General features: G+C 37.8%; 2 protein-coding genes across 2 annotated transcripts; both read right to left on the bottom strand.

Moving 5' to 3' along the window:
- Positions 1-1511: 1511 nt before the first annotated feature.
- On the bottom strand, positions 1512-17498 carry LOC136687566 (FERM domain-containing protein 7). Its single transcript, XM_066662054.1, has 12 exons — positions 17373-17498; positions 11497-11601; positions 11272-11314; positions 10967-11045; positions 9745-9842; positions 7567-7681; positions 7025-7172; positions 6825-6920; positions 6002-6165; positions 3942-4010; positions 3772-3847; positions 1512-2501 (listed from the first exon to the last, which is right to left on the bottom strand). The coding sequence occupies exons 1-12, from the start codon at positions 17496-17498 to the stop codon at positions 1512-1514; spliced, it is 2109 nt and encodes a 702-aa protein (XP_066518151.1).
- Positions 17499-19521: 2023 nt separating this feature from the next.
- Positions 19522-25184, bottom strand: cnpy3 (canopy FGF signaling regulator 3). The gene is made up of 6 exons (XM_066659740.1): positions 24949-25184; positions 24530-24656; positions 24273-24369; positions 23285-23407; positions 23011-23128; positions 19522-22023 (listed from the first exon to the last, which is right to left on the bottom strand). The coding sequence occupies exons 1-6, from the start codon at positions 25046-25048 to the stop codon at positions 21767-21769; spliced, it is 822 nt and encodes a 273-aa protein (XP_066515837.1). The 5' UTR covers positions 25049-25184; the 3' UTR covers positions 19522-21766.
- Positions 25185-27768: the final 2584 nt, after the last annotated feature.

The raw sequence follows: 27768 nt of genomic DNA, 5'->3' as shown, positions 1-27768 counted from the left end.
TATGGCGTCCAAATAGGTTATAAAGTTCTGAGAACCAACAAACAGAATCCATAACCAATAAATAAGATTTTGTATTTTGAAAAACTGTCATTAACATTTAGTTATAAAAACAGCTTTGTAAACCGAATATTTTTGTATATAATCGTCTATTTTGAGTTTAATAGACGCTGTCGCCTCTAGATGACCTCTAGTTGATATCTCTTACCTGTGTTTGCTGGTCGGCTATTATTCATTCAGGGTAAGATTGGCTCGCGGGGTGTGCAGAATAGGCTGGGTGGGCGGGGCTTAACTTCAGCAGCCAATGAGTGTCTAAACCACCCCCCAATAGTCAACAGCAAGACTCTCAATAAGTTTTCTCAATTGCAAAAATGTCATTGGTTACGGATTCAGTTTTTTGGTTTTCAGAAGTTTAGAACCTATTTTGACGCCATATATTTCTGCTATGTCCAGTGATCTGTAATCAATCCATTGTAGAAAACAATAAGTTCCAAAGTACTTTTTGTGACTCGTCTAATGCGTTTTTCCTCAGTTTTCAGTCACAAATACGCATTCTGAAATATAATCCAGTGTAAAGGCGAGCTGTGTGTCGCCTGTTGTTTGTGCCCGTTCACAAACAAGAATCAGTGAATCATAACCACCACAACCCCCCAACAAAGGTACTACCTTGACTAACCAGTTTTCTACAGGAAACCCTGAATTTCATTAGCATCCATGACAAAATTCAGATTTTGCCACTGTACATCATAGAATCAAAATGTTATTGGCTTTGCGGTTCTTCAATAACGTCAATAATTTTACAAAACCTAAGAACTAAACACGCAAAAAAATGCTTTCTATGTTTTCGCTCCATAAAGAACACAACAAAAACAACATTGTACAATTTTTAGTGTGAAGTTTGAATCTAGTATTACGTGAAATGTATCATAAACACAAACAATCATGTTGATACATTGGCAAGTTTATAATCAAAGCACAGCAATGTTCAGAAAAGGCACATGTGATAAAACACCCGAGCTTATATTATGAATTTACAGCAATGATATGAGCTTGATAGTTTAAATAAATTTTTATAAAACTGTACTCTATTTTGTACTGGCAGCAGTTGCAGAAACCCTAGATATATTCTGCTATTTCTTAAATGGTAATCATGTGTTATTTAGGCAAACCAGTCTTTTTTGTTTCTAGGAAAACAATATGTAAAAATATATAAGAAGAACATAAGAAGAAGCTGATTTCTCACTTCATGTACTATTTTTATATCCAAATGATTCACTTTGTTCAGATCTATATTGAAATAATACGGACTTCAAGCATCACAGGAACATTGACTGGACTGGTCTTTACCCATTGCCCAAGAAGTGGACATAAAATACTGCATTATCAACAGTGTTATTGATCATATTTCAGTAATTGTGTGCATACATCTGACAAACAAATACATTTGTGACATTAATTTTTGTGATATTTTTTTATGCTGAGCTATATTCAGAGTATGTGCCTTAGGAGCAGAGCTAAAGTTTTATTACCTTGACAGATGTGAGATCGCCCTCACTCTGATTTTCTACCTCTTCATCATCCTCCCCTTCTTCCTCATCTAGCTGGAGGCTTCCGGATGAGAAGCGCATGCGTGCAAGTGGGCCAGAGTGTATCACTTTCCCCAGCGCAGGGCAGAAATAGGGATAGAAGGGGTCAGAGTCTGAATCACTGTAATTGCCTGTGCCAAGCACACATAAAGACGTAGGCCTATCTGGCAAGCGTGGGGTGCTGAGAGGGAGGTAGGTGGGTCGAGTAGGGACCTGATGACGTGAAAGATGGGGATAATACCCCAGAGGCCGAAATTCAGAAGCATGGGCAGCAGCTGACGAAGCAAGCGTAGGTCTCTGAAATTTTACGTTGGGTTGACTCGAGGATCGGCGAGGTAATCCAGTTTGAAATGTGGAGTCGTCACTGTAGTGCCCTACTTCTGTCCTCCCCATGTTCAGCCTTCTGTTTGAGCCCACTCCCTGCTCTCCACCTGAGAGTGGGTATGGCCTTGATCCAGCCAATCCCAGCCCAGAAAGGCGGAGTCTTTCAAGACGCTGCTGTCGCCTTGGGGGTGACAAAGAAGAAGATGGCGATGAAGAGTGGCCAGTCTGCCTGGACAAATGCTTCAGAGGAGTGAAACTTGGATGAGCTTGGGTAAGGCGGTCCAGAGACGAAGAAGTGTGGTCTGGTAGCAGGTAAGGGTATGTTGGAAGGGGGAAGGTAGGCAGCACTGGGTGGAATTGCAGGTGGGGACTGTTGGGATATAGGAGGACCAAGTGCTGAGCACTGGGTGATTGGCGTCGCCTTGCCCGTGGCTTTTGGGACCCTCTGCCTCTGCGCTCGGCTCCTGATGTGGACATGGAACGCAGCTTCGGAGAGGCTGATTTGCACAAGAAGGCGGGGTTTCTTGCCAAGGGGCGAGTTTGTTCAGTATCATCTGAAAATACTGTGAGATGGGGATGGGCCTGCTCGTAGAGCTGCAGAAACACATAAGCTTTGTGAGACATAGATATTCTAAGTTTATTCTAAGTTTGCCTGCCCTAGGCAAAGCATCAAAGCCAAATATAGGCACTGTTACCCACAATGCTATTTTCTGGATTATTCATAGAGAGTTTTGGCAACCTTATACATGTGCTAGGTGTAATCTTAAGATCAAATTCAAACATTTTCCCACTCTTTTGTCATTTTATGATAATTGTTGTGTAGTATTAAATATTAACATTTCACATTATAATTAAATTTAACAAAACATTAACAACAACAACAAAGCAAACCAGTAAAGAATTTATCGCTGCATTCGTTATGAGTTCTATTAAGGAATAAGAGCTGAAAAAAGTTCTGTTCTTGGAGATAATATTGTATCCAAAAGTATGAATGAGTTTTGGTTTAGAAGATTTAAAGGTGGTGATTTCGATGTTGAAGGTTAAACATGATGAATTACAGGCTGTGCTTAATGAATATTCTTTTCAAATGCAAAAAGGACTTGCTGAACAACTTGGAGTAACTCAACAAACTACTTCCAATCCTTTACACGCAGTGGTAAAGGTTCAAAAGAAAGGAAAATGCGTGCCACATGAATTGAGTCAGAGGAGTAAGGATAACCGTGCTGTGAAGTGTTTGAATCTGTACAACAAAGAAACTCTATGCTGTGGAATATCATGACTGGTGATGAAAGGTGGATTTATTACAACAATCCCAAATAAAAATAAAAACATTCTTGGTAAATCCTGGGGATATGAATGGGATTTGAAGGGTGTACTGTATTCTGAACTTCTCGAACTGGGAGAAACGTGATGCTTATTGCTACAAACAACAGTTGCTTTGAAAGAACCAAGAAATAAATCGAAAATATTCATTACTGCAAAGGATTGTGTCCTGTGAAATTGCTTCATGACAACGCCTCGCCTTGCTAGGTCGGTCAAGAAAACATAACTGATACTGATTGGGAAGTTCTAGAGCAATATGTTCCAATCAACACAAAGTGATGAACACTTCAAAACATTTGAAGAAGTGTGAAAATGGGTTAAAGACTTTCAAAAGAGGAAACCTCCTTCACTGCTGAAATTCATAAGCTGCCCGAAAGTTGCTGTAAGATTATAGCTTTAAATAGAAAGTGTTTTGGTTATTAAATGTATTTTTAATTTCTCCAAATAAAAATTTAATAATAAAAAAAAAAACCTTGAAAATGTATTCATGCACATATTATAATGTAAAACAATGTTTTCACAGTCATCATTCATTCCATACCTGTTTGGAAACATCAGTAAGTAAGTCGGGGGATGATTTGCAGTGCCGAGATTCATGCTCAGATTTGCAATATGATCTGAAAATTACAGACACGGGGAGAGGGCTCACAATCATTACACAGAAAGCAAATTTACAGAACTGTTATCCAAGCCAAACAAAACGGGGCTTACCTCTCAAATGGTAAATGTTTGTGGTCTCCAGTTCCTACACACTCTAGGAGTTGTTTCTGTGTCCTACCACTGGGAGAATAAAAAGAGTATTCTTGAGGAGACAGACTGGAACAAAAACATTTATCACACATTTTATTCATTTATCCATTCATTTTCTATTTCCGTCTTATCCTGTTCAGGGAAGGCGGTGGGCCCAGAGACTGCCTAAGAATCACTGGGCAAAAGGCAGCAACACATCTGGGCAGCAGGCCATCGCAGGGCATGATACAGTCACTCACTTCCATGGACACTTTTTCTTTAATAGTCAACCCTGTTTGTGGGAGAGAAAACCCACACAAACATAGGGAGACCACACCAATCTCTGATTTTGCCCCAGTTTTTCAAAACAAATTTCAAATTGGATTAAGCTGGTCCAGATATCTCAGGATAAGGATCTAAATCTGGATATTCAGTGATTTAATGCTCCTCTATATTGCCGTTTTTGTTAATGAAAAATAAAATGATTAAGTCAAGCATTTTAAGGGAGTAAACTGTTACCTTTATTCTCCATCTCCACACTTTAATGATTATTTAATTGCTTATTCACATTTTATTCATTCATTCATTATTCATTATCTGTAACCGCTTATCCAATTCAGGGTCACTGTGGGTCCAGAGCCTACCTGGAATCATTGGGGGCAAGGCAGGAATACACCCTGGAGGGGGCGCCAGTCCTTCAGAGGGCAACACACACAGTCACACATTCATTCACACACTCGCACCTACTGACACTTTGGAGTCGCCAATCCACCTACCAACATGTGTGTTTTTGGACTGTGGGAGGAAACCCACGCGGACACGGGGAGAACACACCAACTCCTCACAGACAGTAACCCGGAGCGGGAATCGAACCCACAACCTCCAGGCCCCTGGAGCTGTGTGACTGCGACACTACCTGCTGCACCACGGTGCTGCCCTTCACATTTTATCCTATCTTAAATTTAATTATATTGTCTACATTTTATAGTCACAATTTAGTCTGAAAAACACTTTGAGCTATATGTATGCATGAAACAAATTACTAAAATTTAAATTATCACGAGGGAATAAAGGTTTAACACAGTATTCCTCATTCATAACGGTTTCTTACAATTCTTAAAATTGCAAAAGTATGTTTGAGTGTGTGCGCTTTAAAATCACGTTTACAGAACAGTTTATTTCATGTTTGTTCTCAACTTTGTTAATCCTGCTTAAATCCACTTCTCAACGTGAGATAATGATAATCCTGTTATTTCGTATCAAAACTATCCATGATTTCTGCTAGAAGTTTTTTGAAAACCCTAATTGTAGCATTTAATCCTACTTAACGATTAGATTGGATTACAAAACGGAGCTGTGTGACACAAAACCTAGTGAGTCGTCTAACAATAGAGCATTTTACATCACAGTGTGCATTCTCCCGACACTATGTTCTTAGATACTTCATTATGCTGTGTACTAAGATATCTTAATCTGGCTGAGTTTTAAGGCAGCGTCGAACCCTTCCTCAGCCGCCCAAGACAGTCCCATGATGCAATGCATGAACAACATCTGTCTATTTTGCTCTTCTCCCAGAGCAAAAATAATTCGCGGAATAATCGCGATAAAAACTGGAAAATTACAATCCACCACGCTGAAACGCCGAGGGGACACTAGCCACTGATATATATTTATTAATTTAGTAATAATATATTGAAGGAAATACAATAAATTGTAGCCTAATATACACTAATAATAATAATAATAATAATAATAATAATAAATCAGCTTACGCTTGCTCCTTTTAGATGATGTCTTAACATATTTTCATATAGAAAATCAAGCAAAACACGTAAATTGCCCTGGGCCATACAAATGTAGATATATATAGATTAATTAATGCAAAGATCTTTTCTTTGGGTGGGGGGACTTTTCACATCTAATTGTGAAGTTTGCTGCTGCCAACCTAACACCATTGTGCACTTGGTGGCTTTCTAAAGATTTCATATGCTAACTCTTCATATTTTTTGAAGGGATTAATGTAAACCACTAGGCAACTCTACCTGTATCTGAAGCTGGATCCCTTGCTGGAGAGGAAGGACTTTGGATGTGCCTTTGGCTCTTCAGCCAGGCGGAAGAAGGCATGGTACTCCACACACATCTTCCAGAAGGTTTTGCAGACATCTCGGCTGGCCATGGTGAATTCAACCATGTCTCTCCGTGAAGGCTGTGAGATGTCACAGAAAGGGTCACTAATATGTATGAATTTTCAGGTTAAGAATTATTAAACACATCATTCACAAGTCATTTTGGAGTTTTCCATTTTTGTTTTCTGTTGGAGACAGTTGTATGCGGAGCATTGCGAGAGTGGAAGCAGCATTAAGTATGTGTTAAGTAAGTGCTGAGCCTGGAATAGCAACTACAGAGGCTTTATTCACCCTATTAAAGGTCAGTGAAGCGTCACAGTCATGTTTAAGCTGTAAATTTAAAGGTGAAAATAATACTTATGCTGTTTTAAGCAGATATAGTTAGTAGCCCATACATATTAATACATGTTAACATAAGTAGTTGCTGTTGTTATATAATAGTGATGATATTTAAGAGTGCAACTAGTTTAATACCTATGTCACTTTAAAACAAAGGGCTGTTAGTTTGCTTGAAGCAGTAATGTAGTAATACTGTAATTATGAACATAGGACAACATTGTGTCAGGTTTGGCAGGTTTACTCCACTATGCCATTCATTTTCACAGTGCTATTAGTCAATAAATAGTCTTAGAAAGACATTCTTTTATAGAATATTGTGCATATCAGAGGCAATTGAGCTCAACTCATTTTGAACTGGATGCATAAATAGATTTGACCAAACCTATCCTTGGACCCTCACCCCAGCCTCAGTGTGAAGTTTGATGAGGAAATGTCTCCTCTTGAAGCTCAGCTTGCGTATTTTAGCCCAGCTGAACGTGTTGATTTTTGTGTTACCCTAGGAACAAGACATAACTCTAGTATTAAACTGCAGCAACAAATACTAAAGAACAGCTTCAGCTTTAAAAAGAATTGTGATGTGTATTTAATTATGTGTGATACCTGAAAAACAAGCACACCCATATGTGTGACAGACAGATTGATCCTCATTCCTTCCCCATCATGTGCAGGATGTGGCCGAATGCTATACATGTCTAGCTTCCGAGCAACCTCCAGCAAATGCACATCGGACTGGGCAGGAGTGTGACCTCTGGAAGGAAGAATTAGAAACTTATATATATAGAATGTGACATTGTAAAAACATTAAACACACTGGACTTCATTTGGAAGAACTGGGGGCTGTATACCCCTCTAGCCCATACTTGGCCCAGCTGCTAACCCTTTATTTCATGAAGTATACATGCTTTCCTCGGTTTCGGTAACATGAATGTCTGCTTTGCTTGGTTACAGCAGCTGCAATATCTGCTTTGGTTAGAGCAGCATATGTATCTGCATTAATTTGTTATAGAATTAAGGCATCTGCTGTACTTGGTTACAGCAGTAAGGCAGTGCTTTGCTTTGTTATAGCGGTATTAGTGCTTAATTTGATTACAACATTGATTACAACAGGATATATTATTTGCTTGTGTAAGTTTAAATTTTACCTGTGTTTCTTATGAAATCGAATGATCTTATGGTCCAGGTACTCCTGGTTTGGCACATACTGCTTATTCTCCAAGTGGTGAGCATCCAACTCTTCATCATAATCCCCAATTTCTGCTACAGATTATATGAGAAAAGTGGGACAGAATGACTGACAATAAAAAGAAACTGTCATACAATAATCATTCTCTCATACTTTGCTTGTCGTAGGAGAGAAATAAAGTGCTCCTGTCCTAATGCCCTTGCCCTGTTCATAAAAAAATATGTTAAAAGATTAGTAAATAATTTATCATTTAAGCTTGTGGGAGTTAAGGTAATGAACAAATGTTTCTTTAGGGCTTTGTTCTATATATCTTCAGATATCTTACAAATTATGGTCAAAATTATCCAGACAAGTTTATGATCTATTGGTGTGTTTTTGTTTTGTCTTAAATTAAACCTAAAAATAACCTAAAAGGTAAATTACAGTTGCTGTTCCTGAAGATTTATGGTAATTATATGTAAAATTTACTGTACTAAATAATAAAAATACTATTATTTGTCAACAGAGATTGAAACAGACTGAAGTAGCATGTTTAACCACTCTGTCTCACACCTATTTGTGATATTGTCACATATATAGTGGACTGCAATTCGTGACAGTTGCATATTTTTGACAGTTTATGCGACAATATCACGATTTTACGGGTAATTTCCATAGAAACACTATGCGACAGTAACACGAAAACTCCTCCTCATTACACTCGTCATTACTCATAACATAGAAAAATGTATAGTGCGAATTAGATACATAACACAGATTCTTATTCCAACAAAAGCATAAAGTATTTTATTATAATATTTCTCCTAAGCAAAGCTTATTGTTGGTGTCCTTCTTTAGTAGGGTGACCAGATCTGAGATGGTGAAAAAGAGGACACTTTTCGGGTAAAAGAGGACGTCTGGTCACCCTAACTTTAGCTTTAATTCTAATGAGAACATTTCTTTCACTTAAAGTTATTTTGACTAATTTTCAAAAGGCTAATACTGAAAATGACATTTCTCTAGCCATTATTTGCTTCGATATTTTAGCAAATTATGAATTAGTAACATAATATCCGTAAATAAAAATAAGACAGTGGTATTAATGGATGGTAATGACGCCTTAATGAGGAGTTGTCGTCGTGTTACTGTCGCATAATGTAGGGTTGACCAGACGTCCTCTTTTACCCGGACATGTCCTCTTTTTTAGACTTAAAAAAATGTCCGGGCGGAATTTCACAAACATCCGGGATTTTGTTTTTCTAGAGCTTACATAGAACTTCGAGAAGCGTTTCGTTCACAAACTAGTCCCGCCCTCCCCTACTCCGATTGGTTCGCTTGAGTGAGAAGGGGGCGTGGTGAAGTCGCCTAAAATATTCTGATTGGGCGGTCTGACTGTAGAGCTACCGTTATTGGTCGATAACCTTCTCTGTAAACATTTAATTGGTCAGTCTGCACGTCAGTAGTCCTTGTTTACGTCAGGCAAAGCTCCTGTGCCTACCCTCATCTCGAGCAGCTATGCCGAAACGTAAATGTAAGTTCTCGGATGAGAATAAAGCAAAATAAAGGTTCAAAGCACCTAAAAGCTCACATAAGTTCAACTAAGCATACGGGGGGTGACCTCATCATTATTGTAACATAAAATGTCGCAAATATGCGACTGGGTCACGAATTGCAGTCCCCTATATATGTGACTATATCACGAATAGGTGTGAGACCGGGTGTTAAACTCTTGTGTGTCTGTTTAAAATCACAAAACTGAAGACTAAGTTGTGTTTCAAGCTAACGTCAGCCTTGCATCGTTGCATACCTAAGGTAAAGCAGAAAATCGAAATAAGAACCTGGTGGTAACTCCAATATTAGACTTGTAAACTGACCCATTTAAGGTGGAACTAAATGTTGGAATATGAATATGAAGATCTGCTTCTTAAAATGACATTTAAGGTGGAATGGAAACATTGACAAGGAACATCAGCCTTGTTTAGTGAAACATTTAAGATGGAAATGGAAGTCAAATATTTTTCATTTTTTTGTGTATTTCACAAAATCTGACATAACTGTTATTAAATGCTAAACACAAGCCTACTGTTTATTTACTGAGAAATGGATCATAGCATGCATAGACCAAGCTAAAATTCAGCATGACACATAAATAACTTACCTTGCAATATATGAGAAACAAGCAGAGCGGCACTATTATCATTACAGGTGAGGCTTCCATTGGCCAAATCCTGTTTTATTTGTAGAGCAAATAGATACCTGTAGAAAAAGTACAGCAGTCATACTGACAGAGTAAGCTGTGCAGGTTTTTAAAAAATGTACATTAACTGATCACCTTATAGATGTACCCCAGCCTACTCATAATGTGGGGCTTACACTGACAGCCCATCTTGGTACGAGTAAGTTTTGTTCATCTGTTAAATGTTGGACGAACATGGTTGCCCTACAGGGGCAGTGGTGGAATCAGGGTGGGTTAAACATAGGGCTCATCTGGATTGTACAACCCAGTATGGGCCCATGTGAGCACTATTTAGAGAGGTACTGGACTACATGTTTTCCAACTTAGGCAGCACAACTGCTACAAATAGCCCATGTATCAGCCCACCTACAGCTCATGTCCCTTTGACACAGTTGGCTATCAGTCTGTACTGCTTTCTTGACAGAATATGTACACAGTGTATGCAGGGAGAAGGCGTAGTGAGTTTTCTTGATGGCGAGTGTGATTTCAAGACAAAAATATAGAAAAAAAATGTAATTGAATACCTGTTACAATCTTTAATAAACCAAACAGAAAAGCCATTGATGCGCTAGTTGAAATAGCATTATGCTAGCAGAGGAAACCTGATTATTAATGAATGTAAAGTAAACCTGCTATAAAAGTCAGTTAAAAATGTTCATGTATTAAACACTTAATCACAGTTTAGGGCAGACTGAACTGATGTCAATGTACTTTCCTGATGTTATGACTGTATTTTTTACAGATACCTATATAATGAGTTCATAGTTGTTCACAACTCAGTTTTATTTTTCCACCTGTAGATGTTTTTAAAGGCAGTAGCTCCTCCAAAGGCCAGTCATGTGAGAGGATGTTTTTTTTTTTTTTACAGTTTATAGAAAAAAATTCTAAGTTTTTTCTTTCTTTTTTTTTAATTTTGGGACTTTGATTTGTAATATATCCTTATGTGAAAATAAATAAAAATGTAATTAAGAAACTATTTCTGCTGTCAAATGTCACATTCAGACATCCAGGTTATTAAACAGAACTACAATGCACATTGTGGCTTTGATTTATCTATACCTCATCAAAGAAATGGTTAAAGCTTAGCCCCCCCAACCCCCCCCCAATCGTTAATCTCTAGTGACTGCCCTGTCTGTTTACTTACCTGGTCAAGCCTTTCTGTAACTGGCCTGGATCCGGTGGGAAAAACTTCACAATAAAACGGAAAGCCAGATCACTAGTGTCTAACAGGAAACAAAACTTGATTGATCAATACCTCAGAAAGATCAGCACCTAGATACCACTGCTCACAATCTTCCCTGATAAATTATAGTAATCTTTTTTACTCAATGTTATGTATATCATACCCAGATATTCATTCCATCTGTGATCAGAATTTGCTTTTTTCAGACTATACAGTGACATTAACTAGTTTCAGTTTGTATGCACACAAACATACAACATACTCACTCTTGATCTGTTTAGCTAGTGGCTTCAGAAGTTCCAGCCACACCTGGAAGACAGTTTATAAGGTCTCTGAACAATTTTACATTATTGTTTGTTGTCATTCCGTTCAAGTCATCATGTAAAATAGTCATGTCAATTTTAATTCTCACACCAATTGAACAGCCCAAAAAATGTGTTAATTTACTCTCATGAGAGGAGAAAACAGTCAAAAAGTCAAAAAGCACTCACATAGCTGCCATTGTGGTGACGAAATTCTAGGCCAAAATATTCTTTCTCCAAGAGTTTCAGATGACCACACACCTTATTGAAGAAATCACAGCCCAACGTCTTTTGCTGTAAGATGAGTACAAGACCGTAATGCATTAAGAGAGAACATGCAAAATACATGAACATATCTTAAATTATTCATTCATTCAGTGTGTTCTCCCTGTGTTCCCGTGGGTTTCCTCCGGGTGCTCCGATTTCCTCCCACAGTCCCAAAACACACTTTGGTAGGTGGATTGGCGAAACTTTTTGGATTGGTGAATGTATGTGAGTGTGTGTGTCACCCTGTGAAGGACTGGTGCCCCCTCCAGGGTGTGTTCCTGCCTTGCGCCCAGTGATTCCGGGTAGCCTCCGGCCCCAACGCAACCCTGAACTGGATAAGGGTTACAGATAATAAATGAATGAATATATAATGTACTGGAATTATGGTTTGTGATTCACGACTTGCAATTTATTGTTTCTTTGTACAATGCTTTTAAATGGATGGTTCTTTATAAAGAAACTCAACATAACACTTCTAAAACTGACCCTTAAATTAGTATTAAAATATGCAGTGATATGTTTTGACTGGTTTGATTGAGGTATATTTAAGTTTGAATGAAGTTTTTGTGTGTTCTTTAAATATATTCTATAAATAGCTTGAATGTATTTTTCAATTGCATTGCATGAGTACCCAAATTAGATTCAATGATTTTCAAAAATTGTAACTATATTCATATTTGTTTACAACATTATGATGTAATCCGAGTTGTAAAAGCTTTTGTCTTAGATCTTTCTCATATATCCAAGTCTACAGTGTCTGCCCACATGCAATCAAGTGTGACGCTCAACCTCTTAAATACAGGGTAGTTATCTGAGGAGTGTGTTTTGTGTGTGTGTGTGTGTTTGTATGTGAGGGTTTGTGAGGGTGTAGAACAGAGAAAGAGAGGAAATATTCCTAAACCCTATATTTACTGTCACAGCAGGGAGCAGATCATTGATATTATCTTGTCACAGACCAAATTAAAGCGATGGGGATGGAAAGAGAGTTTGAGGCGAGGAGAAGTAGAGTTAAGTTATTTGAAGGACGAACTACAGCAGATTTCCCAGGAATTAATATAAACACATACATTAATATGGAATGGAATATCCCATTCATTTGAATTATTAATCTGAAAATTCAGCCATATAGTATTTTTTTATCCATTCTTCCTCTGTGTCCTTGAATAATTCCGTTCAAATTAATTCATTTATTTGTGTAGATCACTTTTTACAACAGCTGTGGTCTAAAAAGCAGATACAGAATTCCAGGTCAATTGGGCAACCTGAGAGGACAGTGACAAATAAACACTTCCTAAGAGCATAAGGAAAGAAAACCTGAGACAAACCAAGACACTAAGGAGGAACCTCTCTTCCTCGGATCAGAATGGACCACAAAGAGCAGTATATTAACAAATGCCAGTTTATAAACCGAGAACAATATGAATAGAGAATTATAGAGTTATAATGAATGTACAGTGGTCTACAGAGTAGATAAGGATGGTGTTAATGAAGAACAGCCTGAAGTATTGAAGAGTGAACAGTTCTAGTCAAAGCCCATTCTGACCAGTCAATTGGTGACGTGAAAGTGAACCACTTGGGCACCTGCAAAATAATATTTGTGGACTGTTGTATTATATAAAACCTCAGGTAAAAAAAATCAAGGGGTACTATTTGACCCTGACCTCAGATCAAATTAAATTATTCCTGTCACCACATGATTTTGATCATATGATAAGCTCATGCCCTTATTTCATCTTGGCTAGACTACTATAACAGCTTGTACTTTGGTATAAGTATGTCCTCATCAGGTTGATGACAGCTAGCTCAAAATGCAGAGGTACGCCTGATCACATGCACTAAAAAGAGAGAACACAAAGAGAGAGAACCCCTGTCCTGGCTTCCCTTCACTGGCTGCCTGTAACATACAGTTCAAAGTCCTTGAAAGAATCTGTTCTATCATCCATAGGAGATCTTCTCAAACCCTACTCTTCTTAAAGGTCTTTGAGATCACCCAATCAGCTGCTGTTGGCTGTGGCCAATTGATAGCATGTAGCTTTTTACTTGTCTGTTTGATTTGTTGGTTTGTTTTTATTGTGTTTACATGTGTGTTTTTAACGTATTGTTATGTACAGCACTTTGGTTTTAAATGTGCTTTACAAATATATTACTGCTACTATTACTACTACTCCATGAGGGATGAGCTGTAATCTACGAATCTCATACTATTTGTTTTAAATATGTTGTGGAGTATGTGTCGATGCTGACTCATAGCTCAAAGCTGACCTGATGACAAGGCAGACGAGGACTTTCTCTGAATTATTTCAGTCTTTGACATTAGTTGCCAAAACATGCACTTAAGGGTTCCCCAAATCCTTTGGTTAGATATGAAAAGATAAGTCACACATTTGTTTGACATTTGTATTCATAATCCAAGCTGGCCATACAATCCCCATGTCTACATTATCACCATTTCCTGATTCCATTTACCAAAATTCAATAGCTTAGATAAAAATAAATGTACCATTAAGTCAGAATTAAAATGTTTTAAGGATTTTGGTGAGTACATCAGATCATATGAACAGACTTGCTGAACTCTACAGCCATCAGGATAACTGCATGGAATATAAAAGGTTTGTAAGCTACCCAATAATAAACACATATTTGTAGTATCATACCCGTTACTTACTCTGTACTTATTTCGTTATACGGCTTACTTAACAGGTACTTACTCTGTACTTATTTTATTATACGGCTTACTTAACAGGTACTTACTCTGTACTTATTTTATTATATGGCTTACTTAACAGGTACTTACTCTGTACTTATTTTATTATATGGCTTACTTAACAGGTACTTACTCTGTACTTATTTCGTTATATGTCTTACTTAACAGGTACTTACTCTGTACTTATTTCGTTATACGGCTTACTAAACAGGTACTTACTCTGTACTTATTTCATTATACGGCTTACTTAACAGGTACTTACTCTGTACTTATTTCATTATACGGCTTACTTAACAGGTACTTACTCTGTACTTATTTCGTTATACGGCTTACTTAACAGGTACTTACTCTGTACTTATTTCATTATACGGCTTACTTAACAGGTACTTACTCTGTACTTATTTCGTTATACGGCTTACTTAACAGGTACTTACTCTGTACTTATTTCGTTATACGGCTTACTTAACAGGTACTTACTCTGTACTTATTTTATTATACGGCTTACTTAACAGGTACTTACTCTGTACTTATTTCGTTATATGTCTTACTTAACAGGTACTTACTCTGTACTCATTTTATTATACGGCTTACTTAACAGGTATTTACTCTGTACTTATTTCGTTATACGGCTTACTTAACAGGTACTTACTCTGTACTTATTTCGTTATACGGCTTACTTAACAGGTACTTACTCTGTACTTATTTCGTTATACGGCTTACTTAACAGGTACTTACTCTGTACTTATTTCGTTATACGGCTTACTTAACAGGTACTTACTCTGTACTTATTTCGTTATACGGCTTACTTAACAGGTACTTACTCTGTACTTATTTCGTTATACGGCTTACTTAACAGGTACTTACTCTGTACTTATTTCGTTATATGTCTTACTTAACAGGTACTTACTCTGTACTTATTTCGTTATATGTCTTACTTAACAGGTACTTACTCTGTACTTATTTCGTTATACGGCTTACTTAACAGGTACTTACTCTGTACTTATTTCGTTATACGGCTTACTTAACAGGTACTTACTCTGTACTTATTTTATTATACGGCTTACTTAACAGGTACTTACTCTGTACTTATTTTATTATACGGCTTACTTAACAGGTACTTACTCTGTACTTATTTCGTTATATGTCTTACTTAACAGGTACTTACTCTGTACTCATTTTATTATACGGCTTACTTAACAGGTATTTACTCTGTACTTATTTCGTTATACGGCTTACTTAACAGGTACTTACTCTGTACTTATTTCGTTATACGGCTTACTTAACAGGTACTTACTCTGTACTTATTTTGTTATACATCTTACTTAACAGGTACTTACTCTGTACTATTTTATTATATGTCTTACTTAACAGGTACTTACTCTGTACTATTTTATTATACGGCTTACTTAACAGGTACTTACTCTGTACTTATTTTGTTATACGTCTTACTTAACAGGTACTTACTCTGTACTTATTTTCTTATACGTCTTACTTAACAGGTACTTGCACCCTGTAATGATCATCAGCCAGTGACTGATGCTGTAAATAATGGATATTAAAATTTCGAAAATGTGTTGAAGAATCATTGTAATTGAAACATTTTATATTGCGATATACAGCATAGGGCTGAATTAATGTCCAGCACTATGATGAGGTGAATTGTACATGTGTCTTCCGCATTTAACTTGTCCATGGCCATGAACACACATACACACACACACACACTCATGCGCTAGAGGCAGTTTTAACACACCCAGAGCAGTGGGCAGCCATCCAAGATGGCCAGGAGCAGTTGGGGGTTTGGTAACTTGCTCAAGGGCACTTCAGCAGTGGACTGAAGAAGGAGAACAGCGGTGTTCCTTCACTCCAACCACCCCTCAGGGGGATAAAACTGGTGGCGCCTATTTCGAATGCCTATTAGAAATATTGAATATATTCAAGATGATTTCACTTGATTAATTAATATTATGATAATATAATGTATGCAGCGCATCTGTTGGACACTTCTGACACACATTTCATTTCATACTGGAAAAAGCTGACCTTTCCACAAACAAAGAAAAAAATGTATGTCATCTGCCTTTCTTCTCCTCCTCCTTTCTGCTCCTCCCGAGTCATTTGCTAATTGCTTCTTTTGCCTGAGGAGGCAGAGAAGGGCTGACATAGAAACTCTGATGGGCCAAGTAACCAGCACAGGCCTTGATATTTACCCCTATTCAAACACATGCCTTAAAGCAATCTCTCTCTCTCTCTCTCTCTCTCTCTCTCTCTCTCTCATTTTGTGTGCACACACACTCACACACACTACTCCCTGTGGGTAATGGAAAATATATTGCTACTACTTTACAAGGAAAACACAGCTGAGTTGGACACACACACTCAAAGTGATGTGCACACAAACCCATATTTTTAGCCAGAGAGTGCAACACCTCTGGCATAATGCTAATGTTAGATCTGTAGCTTGGTAGTTTGGTGAGATTCCTTTTCTTATATATAGAAAATATGATGGCATATATATATATATATATATATATATAAACACTTGGGGAGGAAAAACAACTCCTGCACAGGACTAAAAACATTTTATTCTGCATGGACAGCTTTTTCAGCTGTTTCCTTTATTCCTTTCCCTTCTACGTACTTCCTTTCCTTCTTTATCTAATTAAAAGGTAATGCACATATTGCCAAAGACAACTTTAATGCAATGTGCTTGAAAAATGGGTACGACTTTGACTCTATATTTCTCTCTGTTTATTTAATATATACCAGTACATTATATCCGGAAAGGGTAGAAGGACAAGAATAAAAGAAAAATAATAGAAAGAACACATTCTTATTCTCAGGTAGACCTAATACAAGGAGATGGGTGTGCAGAGCTGAAAAGGCTGTTAAATAATGTCCATTGAATGATTCAGAAGTTCTGCTGTTATTATAATGCAATGGGATATAGTTTCTCCTGTTTTCTATAGCTTTAATATGTTTCATAGGATTTTGTAAATAAGTATAGACTAAAATGTCTGTACATAAAATTGACAGCTCTAGATAATATAAAAACGTTAGCACAACATGGAATAAAGTAGAATTTTTGTTTTACCTCGACCTCAAACACGCGCTCGCTGTCGTCCAGGAAGATGACCCTCAGCCGGACTTTCCCTTCCCGCGCCTTCTGGCGCTGGGCGCTGCGTTTGGTCGTCTTCAGCAGCTCGAACTTGTCCCCCATTTCAGGAATGTAGCGCGCGCTACGATTTACTCTCTCATTGTCTCAGGTTCTATATGGCATCACTTACAGTGAGACCCGCGCGTGCCCGCGTCACGAGGAAGACCCCCCCACAACTTCTGGTTAACGCCAGTCCATATCAGTCATTATGGTGCTTCATAGTCTCTGTTCCAGTCCAGTCCAGTCCACTTTGCCATCTACATGTTAGGAGCGGATCTATCAGCTTTCTTTGCTTCTGTGTTCTAAACCAAAAGTGCCTTGGGGGCCACGGTGCTCCCACCATTCTACTTTAAACTCCCCCACCCCTACCATGTGTGTAATAAATAACCAACCAAGCAAAAAAAATCAGCCAAAGAAAATTATGCTAACGTTTAGGCTAAAGGCAAGAGCAAATAAAGCTGGAAAAGCATTATATTAAAGGAGAAATCTGTCATTTTTGCAACAAAATATAGCACACAATTGTTTTGATTGCTTACTTATATATTTTATATATGTTTATAATATATTTACATTATTATAATTACTATTTTAGATTTATTTTGGTCTATATTCAAAAAATCCTGGATTTCTGAAACACACTAAAAGATAAAATAATGTTTATTTACCTTTCTAGACTACATGGTCAGGTAGAAGACCTTTCCTTAAAATTATTCATTCATTCATTATCTGTAAACGCTTATCCAGTTTAGGGTTGCAGTGGGTCCAGAGCCTACATGGAATCATTGGGCGCAAGGCGGGAATACACCCTGGAGGGGGCGCCAGTCCCTCACAGGGCAACACACACACATACATTCACTTACACCTATGAACATTTTTGAGTCGCCAATCTACCTACCAGCATGCGATTTTCACACTTCTTCAAATGTTCTGAAGTGTACATCAGACAAAGCACTTTGCACGGATGGGATGAATGATGGAAGTGAAAGTCACAAGGGGCTATATCTGGACTATAGGCCACGTGCATCCCAACCAAGCAACAATAATGTTTTCTGTACCAACTTAGCAACCCAAGGCCTAGCACTATCATGAAGTAATTTCATAGGACGCATTCCTGTGCTGTTTATACACACTCACACACTTTACACAGTTTACACATTACCGAGTGCAGTGCAAAAATGTTAAATGATCCACCACCCAAATAATGTGTGCCCTGTCCATTGAAATGTTGAAAATAAGTAACTCACTGGGTTACATTATTTCACAGCAACACCGCCGGAGAAATGTTAGCACAGGCTTCCAGTATCCGTAGTTTCAGGTGTTGCACATCTTGATGGTATGGTGTGGTATATGGGGTACAAAGATAGTGAGGCCATTCTTCATCAATGGAAATCTCAAGGCCACTGGATATGCGAAATTGCTACATGATGATGTGTTTCCCTCTTTATGCACTGAAGCTGGCACTTTCCCTGAGTTTTTCCAGCAAGATGGTGCACCACCACATTATGGGTGTCAGGTCCGGGCATTCCTAGATGAACAGTTTCCTGGAAAGTGGATTGGTCGTCGTGGGCCAGTTGAATGGCCCCCAAGGTCTCCCGATCTGACCCCCTTAGACTTTTATCTTTGGGGTCATCTGAAGGTAGTTGTCTATGCTGTGAAGGTACGAGATGTGCAGCACCTGAAACCACGGATACTGGAAGCTTGTGTTAGCATTTCTCCTGCGGTGTTGCTATCAGTGTGTGAAGAGTGGGAGAAGAGGGTTGCATTGACAATCCAACACAATGGGAAGAACTTTGAACACATTTTATAAGTGGTCAGACACTTGTAAATAACTCATGAAAGAATAAAGTTACATTAAAACCATTGTTTTCCTTGTGAAATTCCCAATGAGTTTGATGTGTCACATGACCCTCTTCTCATTGAAAAAACAAAAGTTGGATCCAAAATGACCAACATCAAAATGGCCGCCATGGTCACCACCCATCTTGAAAAGTTTCCCCCCTCCCATATACTACAGTGCCACAAACAGGAAGTTAATATCACCAAGCATTGCCATTTTATTAATTTATTATCCATATAAATTGCCCACCCTGTACAACAAATGTGTCTTCCACATTTTACCCATCTGTGGCTGTGAACACATACCTTGAGCGGCTGGTAGCCGTTCCCAGCGCCCGGGGAGCAGTTGTGTGATCAGTGCCTTGCTCAAGGGTACATCAGCCATGGATTGAGGGAGGAGGACAGTGCTGTTCATTCACTTCCACTGGCCACAATATTCCTGCTGGTCGTTGGAATCAAAACAATGACCTTTCAGCCCTAAGCCCTCTTCTCTAACCATTAAGCCACAGCTGCCAACATTAGGCTACAACAAGGTTAAACGGGGGGAGAAAAAACGCAGCATAGAGAAATAATTGTACTCATTAAATAATACAAAAGATAACCAAGAAGACAGAGAAAAAATGACTAAAATCCAGCATTTCTGCTCCCTACACTCCGCTACTGGGTGACTCAAATTTGGAGTAAACAGAGGCTAAATCTCATTTAAAGGAACATACATTGAAACCAGTAATTCTTAACAGGACCATGTAGAGTAAGAATAGTGCTGTTGTATGATCCTTGCGCTACTTTGACCAATGCACGTCACCGATGTATTATTATGACCTCATTATTATAGTGGTCACTTATTGTTACTATAGTGACAAAGGACTATAGTCTAAAACACATGCAATTATATTAATTCATAAAAAATGCCTTAGTCATATAATCATTTTCTTTATTACCAAATCAACAGCTACAACTTTAAATGTATATCAAAAACATAGGTTGCTTGTAGTGTCCACAGGGCCTGGACATAGCAGAATTACTCAACCTGCATATTGCCTGCTACAATGCTATACTTGCAGTTGTAATGTTTCTCACACACACACACACACACAAGCTTAAAAATTAGCTTTCCATGTTTAAGAGTAGCAGCTGTTAATTATAAAAAGAACTGAAGAAAAATAAGCAGTGTAAAAAATAATTCTGAAATGTAGAGAAAATGTTTTAAAATGTTTTCCCCCATTTAGGAAAACAAACAAACAAACAACAACAAAAACGTATGTAGTCTCATTTACATTGCATTACTTCATGATTTCCAATATTTTTCATTAATAAGCCACAAAACCATGCTGTGTTAGGAGCAGATTAATACATCAATACTGAATACAACTAAACCGAACAAGCTAAACTAAAACAATCACAGATTACTGGGCTTCCCTGCAAAATCGTGACCTACAGTATTATAACAATTCAAGTATTATCCACTCAAAATACAATGTATTCCACAAATTTTAATATATCATTTTAAATGTACCTCAAGAGAAAGTTGGATTTCTGCACAATTGTTAAGATGTAAATAAGCTCTTTCAAAGTGTCTTTGTTAGGAATTTTTCAAAAATTAAAAAAAGCAACTAGATTAGTACATGATATCCAAAGCTACCACATCGAAAGTGATTACAAGTCATTTTTTATGAACTTGCTATCTGATTTACTATTACTTTTTGGTTTGTTTATGTTTTGCGGTTGAAAATCCATGAATGGCAGAGAGTTCAGCTCAAAACAAAACCCTTTAATAATAAAACTGCATTCAAAACTACTGTTTCACCATTACAAACTAATAAAACTACAAATAAAAACTACTTAAAACTGCTTTGACAAGTGCAAGGCTACTGATTATTTTTGATTATTGATAAACTAGCTTTATTTAAACTGCAGCACTTGTTCTCCAACACTGTAAAGCAATTAAACACAGTATGTTTACCTACAGACCATCACTCCATATCAAAACACTCTGATTTACCTGGTTTACATCTCAACAACAGAATTATATTAAAACTTAATAACAAATTGTTGGAAAATACTCTTTGATTGCAGTGAAAAAAGAGACCTTCTTCCTGTTTTTGTGAAGAATACAACTTTCAGAACATCAAACGGCAAAAAGGAAAGTGGGAGGAAATTGAAAGACATTCAAACAGTCCAACTAATGCGTTTACTCCCTTTGTAGCTTTAAAACACAATCTGTGGCCAAACGGTGCACTCTTATGATGAACGCATCTGAAAGGGTTCTTTGGAGCGATTCACAAACACTACTTTTGGTTTCCAAAAGAACCTTCTAATGCATAATTAATATGCAAATGAATGCATAAAAAAGTCCTCAGTTTACAGAGAAAGGCATCACTCCATTCAACTCCTTTCAGTGCACATAATAATAGGCCTGTACATTTTAGTTGAGAAGAGGGCAGAAAGTTGGACCAAAAATAAAAATTTTAATTGATGTTTACGTGTCCTGCAAGTCAGAGTTCCTGATGAGGAGGAACACTGTTCTGAATGTCTTCATCTGATGTGTGTCCATCCTCCTGTGTTTTCGGCCGGTCACCATCCTCACCAGACAGCTTACTCTTCTTCTTCTTCTTCTTCTTCTTTACTTTCTTCTCCTTTTTCTGACCATCTTCTCCATCTTTGGCTTTCTTTTTGCTCTTCTTTTTCTTTTTATCTTCCGCAATAGCTGCAGTATCTCCTTTCTTCCCATTCCAATTTTCATTCAGACAAGCTTCAAAAAATGAAAAAAAGAGAGATGTAAACATCCTACATGTCATTTCCTTTTAACATTTCCTCCTCAAATTTGTACAGTAACAAAACTGTACAGCAACAGATGAGCTGCTGTCTCCAAAATGAGGTAGGTGTGTCTAAGAGTTTCAAAACTTGAGCAGCACTGCTGTGTCTGAGCAGATTGAATCCTGAGGATGAGTAGGATCTTTCCCAAATTGATAGGCTTTCTTCCTATAACTAGATCTACAACTAGAAGAAATCTCCAGGGTTTTTTTTTTGGTTTACATATAATTTTCGCAGCCATAGTCACAACCCTAGATAACAGGATGTTATCCTTAGCTCCAAGGATACCATACCAGGGATTTATATTGTACATTAAAACACTCTCAATCAAACTACTACAGACCAGCTCTAAAGGTTCTATAAACAAAATCATACAAAATTCATTCATTCATTATCTGTAACCGCTTATCCAGTTCAGGGTCGCAGTGGGTCCAGAGCCTACGTGGAATCATTGGGCGCAAGGCGTGAGCACACCCTGGAGGGGGCGCCAGTCTATCACTGGGCAACACACACACACACATTCACACCTATGGACACTTTGGAGTCGCCAATCCACCTACCAACGTGTGTTTTTGGACTGTGGGAGGAAACCCACACAGACACAGAGAAAACATACCACACTCCTCACAGACAGTCACCCGGAGCGGGAATCAAACCCAAACTTCCAGGCCCCTGGAGCTGTGTGACTGCGACACTAACCTGCTGCACCACCGTGCCGTCCTCATCCAAAATTGTTTCCAAAATATAGGGTATTCATAAAGAGTTAGCAATTTCTATGTATTTGAAGAAAGTCAGTGGTGCAAATACAGATAAACCTTGTTTAAATGCTACAGACCCAAACTGAGCACTAATCTAACCTTGGAAATCTGTCCAAAAACTTTAAGCTCTATCTATGTCTATTAGAGAGTTATGTATAATCACATACATCTGTCTTGTCCTTTCAGGACGTGTTTCTCACAGAGGTATTCCGTAAGATCTTCTTCCTGGCTGCCTTTATACCAGTCTTCAATCACCTCCTCATACTGCTCGATCATCACATCACACTATATAAGAGAAACAAGAAAACAAGTAACAAAGTAAGGCTTCGGATTAGTTAGGACATCCTCTATAAGGTCATGCATATGAATTAAACCTGACATGCACATGCACAAACACACAGCAGGCATGGAAGCTCCAAGAGCTCCTTTATTCCCAAATACCTGTTTCTTCAGATCTGCCACCTCTGCACTTGTTTCATTCCATAACTCATAAGGAATGTCCATGACAACCTTCACTCCTTTATGGACCAGGTTATGTAAGGTGGAAAATGTCTCAGACATACCCTATGTAAACAGAAACAGGCGATAAAAGTGAACATCAGAAAATTAGCATTGCTCCACTGTATGCCAAATAGCTGTATACATATATATATTTTTCATTTTCTTTCCTGTAGATAGCTGAGCATTTAAAACACCAAGAAATCTAAATCAAATTTTAAATGATAAGGGAATTTATCTACACCCACAAAAAATATATATGTTTTTTCTTTAATATTTTCAGCTCATTGTCAATAGCCTACTTCCCTTAGTAAGTTCAATATAGCCCTGATAAATGTTATATAACTAGAACTATTTTGGCAGTACATAGTTATATTTTTAAGATGAAGGTTATTTTTCACCAATGTTCAGAATGCCCACATGACCAATCAGATCAGGTGATTTGGGGGGTGGATAATTCTTAGTGCTGCAGTGGCACTGACAAGGTGCTGGTGGTGTTAATATTTGTTGTGCTAGTATGAGTGCTACTAGTTTTTAAACACTGTCCACTCTGTTAGACACCTATTTTAAAAACTCTAGCAGCCGTGCTATGTCTGATCCACTCATACCAGCACAACACACACTGTAGAACTACAAAGTGCTCCTGTAGGGACAGTGGAGCTTAAAAATAGACGATGTGTGGCTATATAACTCTGTGACCGTTCAGTGTATACATTATGTTTTACATCAGGTATCTTATGAAACAGAAGCTAATGAACTTAAACTATTTTTGGTGCACTTCCGTATATGCAGGAACCGTTAAGATATACCGAATGAAATGTGTCTTTAAAACGACATGCAAATAGTCCTTTGCATGACCAGACACATGGTGAGCTTTGATTACATGCTGACTTTAAAGAGGAGGTAGCAGCATCTGATGTTTGCCTCTCACCTTTGCAAAGCGATTACTACCATCTCTCTCCTTATGGAGATTGTACTGCAGGATCCTTGAGCATACACTCTCTATCACCTCTATAAATCGAACATCACTAAAAACAAACACACAAAGCAACCCATTCAGAGTGTCCTTCATAGAATATCATTTCATATATATATAAAGAGAGAGAGAGAGAGAGAGAGAATATATATATTTGTTTTTTCACGTATCATACAATGAGAACAGCTAGGTAATAAATCTCACACACTCACGATTTGACATATTTGATTGGAGGTGCTCCTTTACTGTCCAAAAATCGGTAGTTGGTCTCAATTACTTCCTTCGTTTTGCCTGTTTCTTGAAATGCAGATTTCATTTCGATGCTCACAAACTTGCATACTGGAGCCAAAAGAGATGTCACAGGGAACAGTAAGACCCGTTAGAGCAGGAAACCCCCCAGTTGCTGATAAAATGCTGATGTCTGGTCCTACTTCTGCTTTTGAAATATACCAATATCAATCACTATATCTGCCCAAAACGTACTGATTCAAGGGGAGAGGATACAACCGACAATAATACAGACCACCTCAATAACATATTAGAAATAACTATATGTCAGAACTGCTCAGAAGGTCTACACTAAAACAGAGGAGTGAGGAAAGGCAGAAAAAAAAGCCACACACACACATACCTTCACATTTATTTGGTAAATGCACCCACTCATCGTCTTCGCCTTTAAGAGCCTTTGCAGACACTAAAAACGCTATAATAATAAAAATGCAACCTTTCATTTCAGATGAATTTGCTTTGACTATATTTGACAAAATCGAATAAAAATCTATGCTAAAAATCCATATACTGCAAAGGAAAAGACGCCACTGTCTTCGCACAAGCCTCTGTTTCTGAACGCTTCACTTCCGCACAAGCTTTAACCGTCACAGGCCGCCCACAATTCTGACAAATCAGAGCCGCCGAAGTGGCAGCAAAGACCCAATGGGAAAGAGGGGGTGGAGCTGAACGACTTGTAACGGTACCTGCTTAAAATATCCAAAATTTTTTGACTGAAAATGGCCTCTTTTACTGTATAATCTGTTTTCATCCGAAAGATTGTGTAGTCAAACAACGTATATTACGATTCATAAATGGTAAATTAAGTAATAAATAAATAATATGTCTGTTTGGAAGGTTTCGTGTTGAGGATATATGCCAGGGCTGTTTATAGTAACAATAAAAATAGGCTTTAAATATAGCACCTTTCGTACATTTCAGTGCAGCTCAAAATGGTTTACAACACAAAGTGAAAAGAGTAATAAAATAGAAGTAACATAAATGATAGCAAATGTACCTAACAAAAGCAACTACAGAAAATGTTATAAAATGTAAATAATATATAAGATGTAAATAATAATATATAAAAAATAATAATATAATTAAAACAATATAAAAATGTATACGAATCAAAAGCATATGTATCAAACTGAAAAATAAAATAAGAGCAAAAGTAATATTACTTTAAATTGTAAGACAAATAATAATTATAATAATAACAACAACAACAACAACAATAATACATTTAATACATTTATATAGAACCTCTCTCAAGCTCAGATACCTTCCATAGAATAAACAGAAAAAAAATAAATGCATGAATAAAAGAATAGTTTAATGCTAAAGTAAATAAATATATTTAAGACGTGCTAGTGGGTCCCCGTCTCATGCACCAGGTGCCCTTTTTATTCAACAGTCTGTGTCTGCCACTGGAGTTTAATGTCTTCCCTGTGTCTGTATGGGTTTCCTCTGGGTACACCACACAAGCCTGTTTTGAATTTATAAATGCAATTTTCACATTTGTCCAGCAGGGGACGGTCTGTAGTTTTTGAAAGAAAGTCTGCTTAGTGAACCATGAACCATGTGAACGCTAGCGACAGAGGCCTGTCTTAAATATTTTCTAACATGGCACTGTTTCTGTTGTATTTATGTCAAAGGAGCACATTAGAACATATTCCTCCCAAGTCATTCAGATTAGGAAACACAACGCAGTTCTCTTGCTGTTGTGAAATACAAATGATAGGTACGCACCAACCATTTTATACAAGGTTTGAGCTAACATGAAATAACATGTGGTCCACTGATGGTTTGAGTAAGTAGATACGCCATGAGGAAAAAAATCTGACGGGCTCAAAGAAACAGTTGTTAAGTACTGAAAGAAGAAATACAAATATAGGCTAAAACAGCACTACAACTATTTACTATATGTTTTTTTACATGTACTTGCAAAAACCTTACACTGATGACCTTGTTACCTTCTGGATATAAATTAAGCATTAGCAGCAACTAAGCAATAATTGTATAGTCTGGCAGACACTTAATTTTAGTAATCAGTTAAATTGTTTTATAAAAAATATTTTATTTTTCATTCTATCAATCGTCTTCTAGTTTAACTTTTATTTTTACACATGGCTAACAATTCACATCTCAGAAGCCCTTATAATTACATAAAATGCAATAATATCCCTTCCAGAATTTGGGAGTTATGATGGTGGAAGTGCTTGTGTAGTCTAATGGCCTTCAGGGATATGTTGTCGGGGGCTGTGCGCTCCCACCCTGCTGGCCACCAGCATCAACTGATGTTAGTATTTAGTTGAATGGACATCAAGATGTCAACGAAATACTAATATCTATTGACCTTGGTGGCCATGGCAAACATGTCTATAGTGATGATCCAAGACAAACACAATAAAAACGTACCCTTATAAACACCATAAAAGGGCCTGGTACCTGGAGAGTGACTGGTAGATAGGAAGCCCACGTTACCTGGCCAAGATCACACTGAAAAGCTAATGTGGATAAATCATGTGGACCCAGCACCCACATTTAGACCCAGATTTAGGGTGCGGCGCTATGCTCATTTGGCACAGGGAAGAGTGAAAGGGCCCCTGGCGAAATCAACTTTAGCAGTGTAAACTGCCAGATCTGGACCTGAGTGTTGGGATGTCTTTGGATTTCTGTGCTAGCCATGGTTTGTCTATTACAAACACTTTGTTGAAACACATAGTTGCTCATAACTGTACTTGGTACCAGAGCAACCGTGGGTCAAATTCCCATGATCAACTTCAGAGGTCATGTGTTTTGGACATTTTTTGGAAGACCGGCTGACTTAATCACTATCTGGTGGTGAGTTGGATCAGGGAAAGTGCCAGACAGACCTGGTAGACCCAAATATATAGTGAGGGTTCGCTGGGAAATGTTTACTCTAGGTTTCTGTCCAAAATGATTTCAACTCTCACCTCAGAGAGAATGTTTCTACTTCATTCTGGAGGAGGCAGGTAACATGGAGTCTGAACGGACATGTGGACACAAGGGAGACATTTGTTCAATGAGGCCTTTTAATATAATATGTCAAACATCAAAAACATCTGATATGACAGGCACTAAATCATACATCAAGGGCAATAGAACTAGCAACCAAAATAAGAGGGCAGAAATCTGAAAACAGGCTTGAACTGAAAGC

Source organism: Hoplias malabaricus, chromosome 2 (genome assembly GCF_029633855.1).
Source record: "Hoplias malabaricus isolate fHopMal1 chromosome 2, fHopMal1.hap1, whole genome shotgun sequence".
NCBI classification, from domain to species: Eukaryota; Metazoa; Chordata; class Actinopteri; order Characiformes; family Erythrinidae; genus Hoplias; species Hoplias malabaricus.
This window is presented reverse-complemented; position numbering and strand designations above follow the sequence as displayed.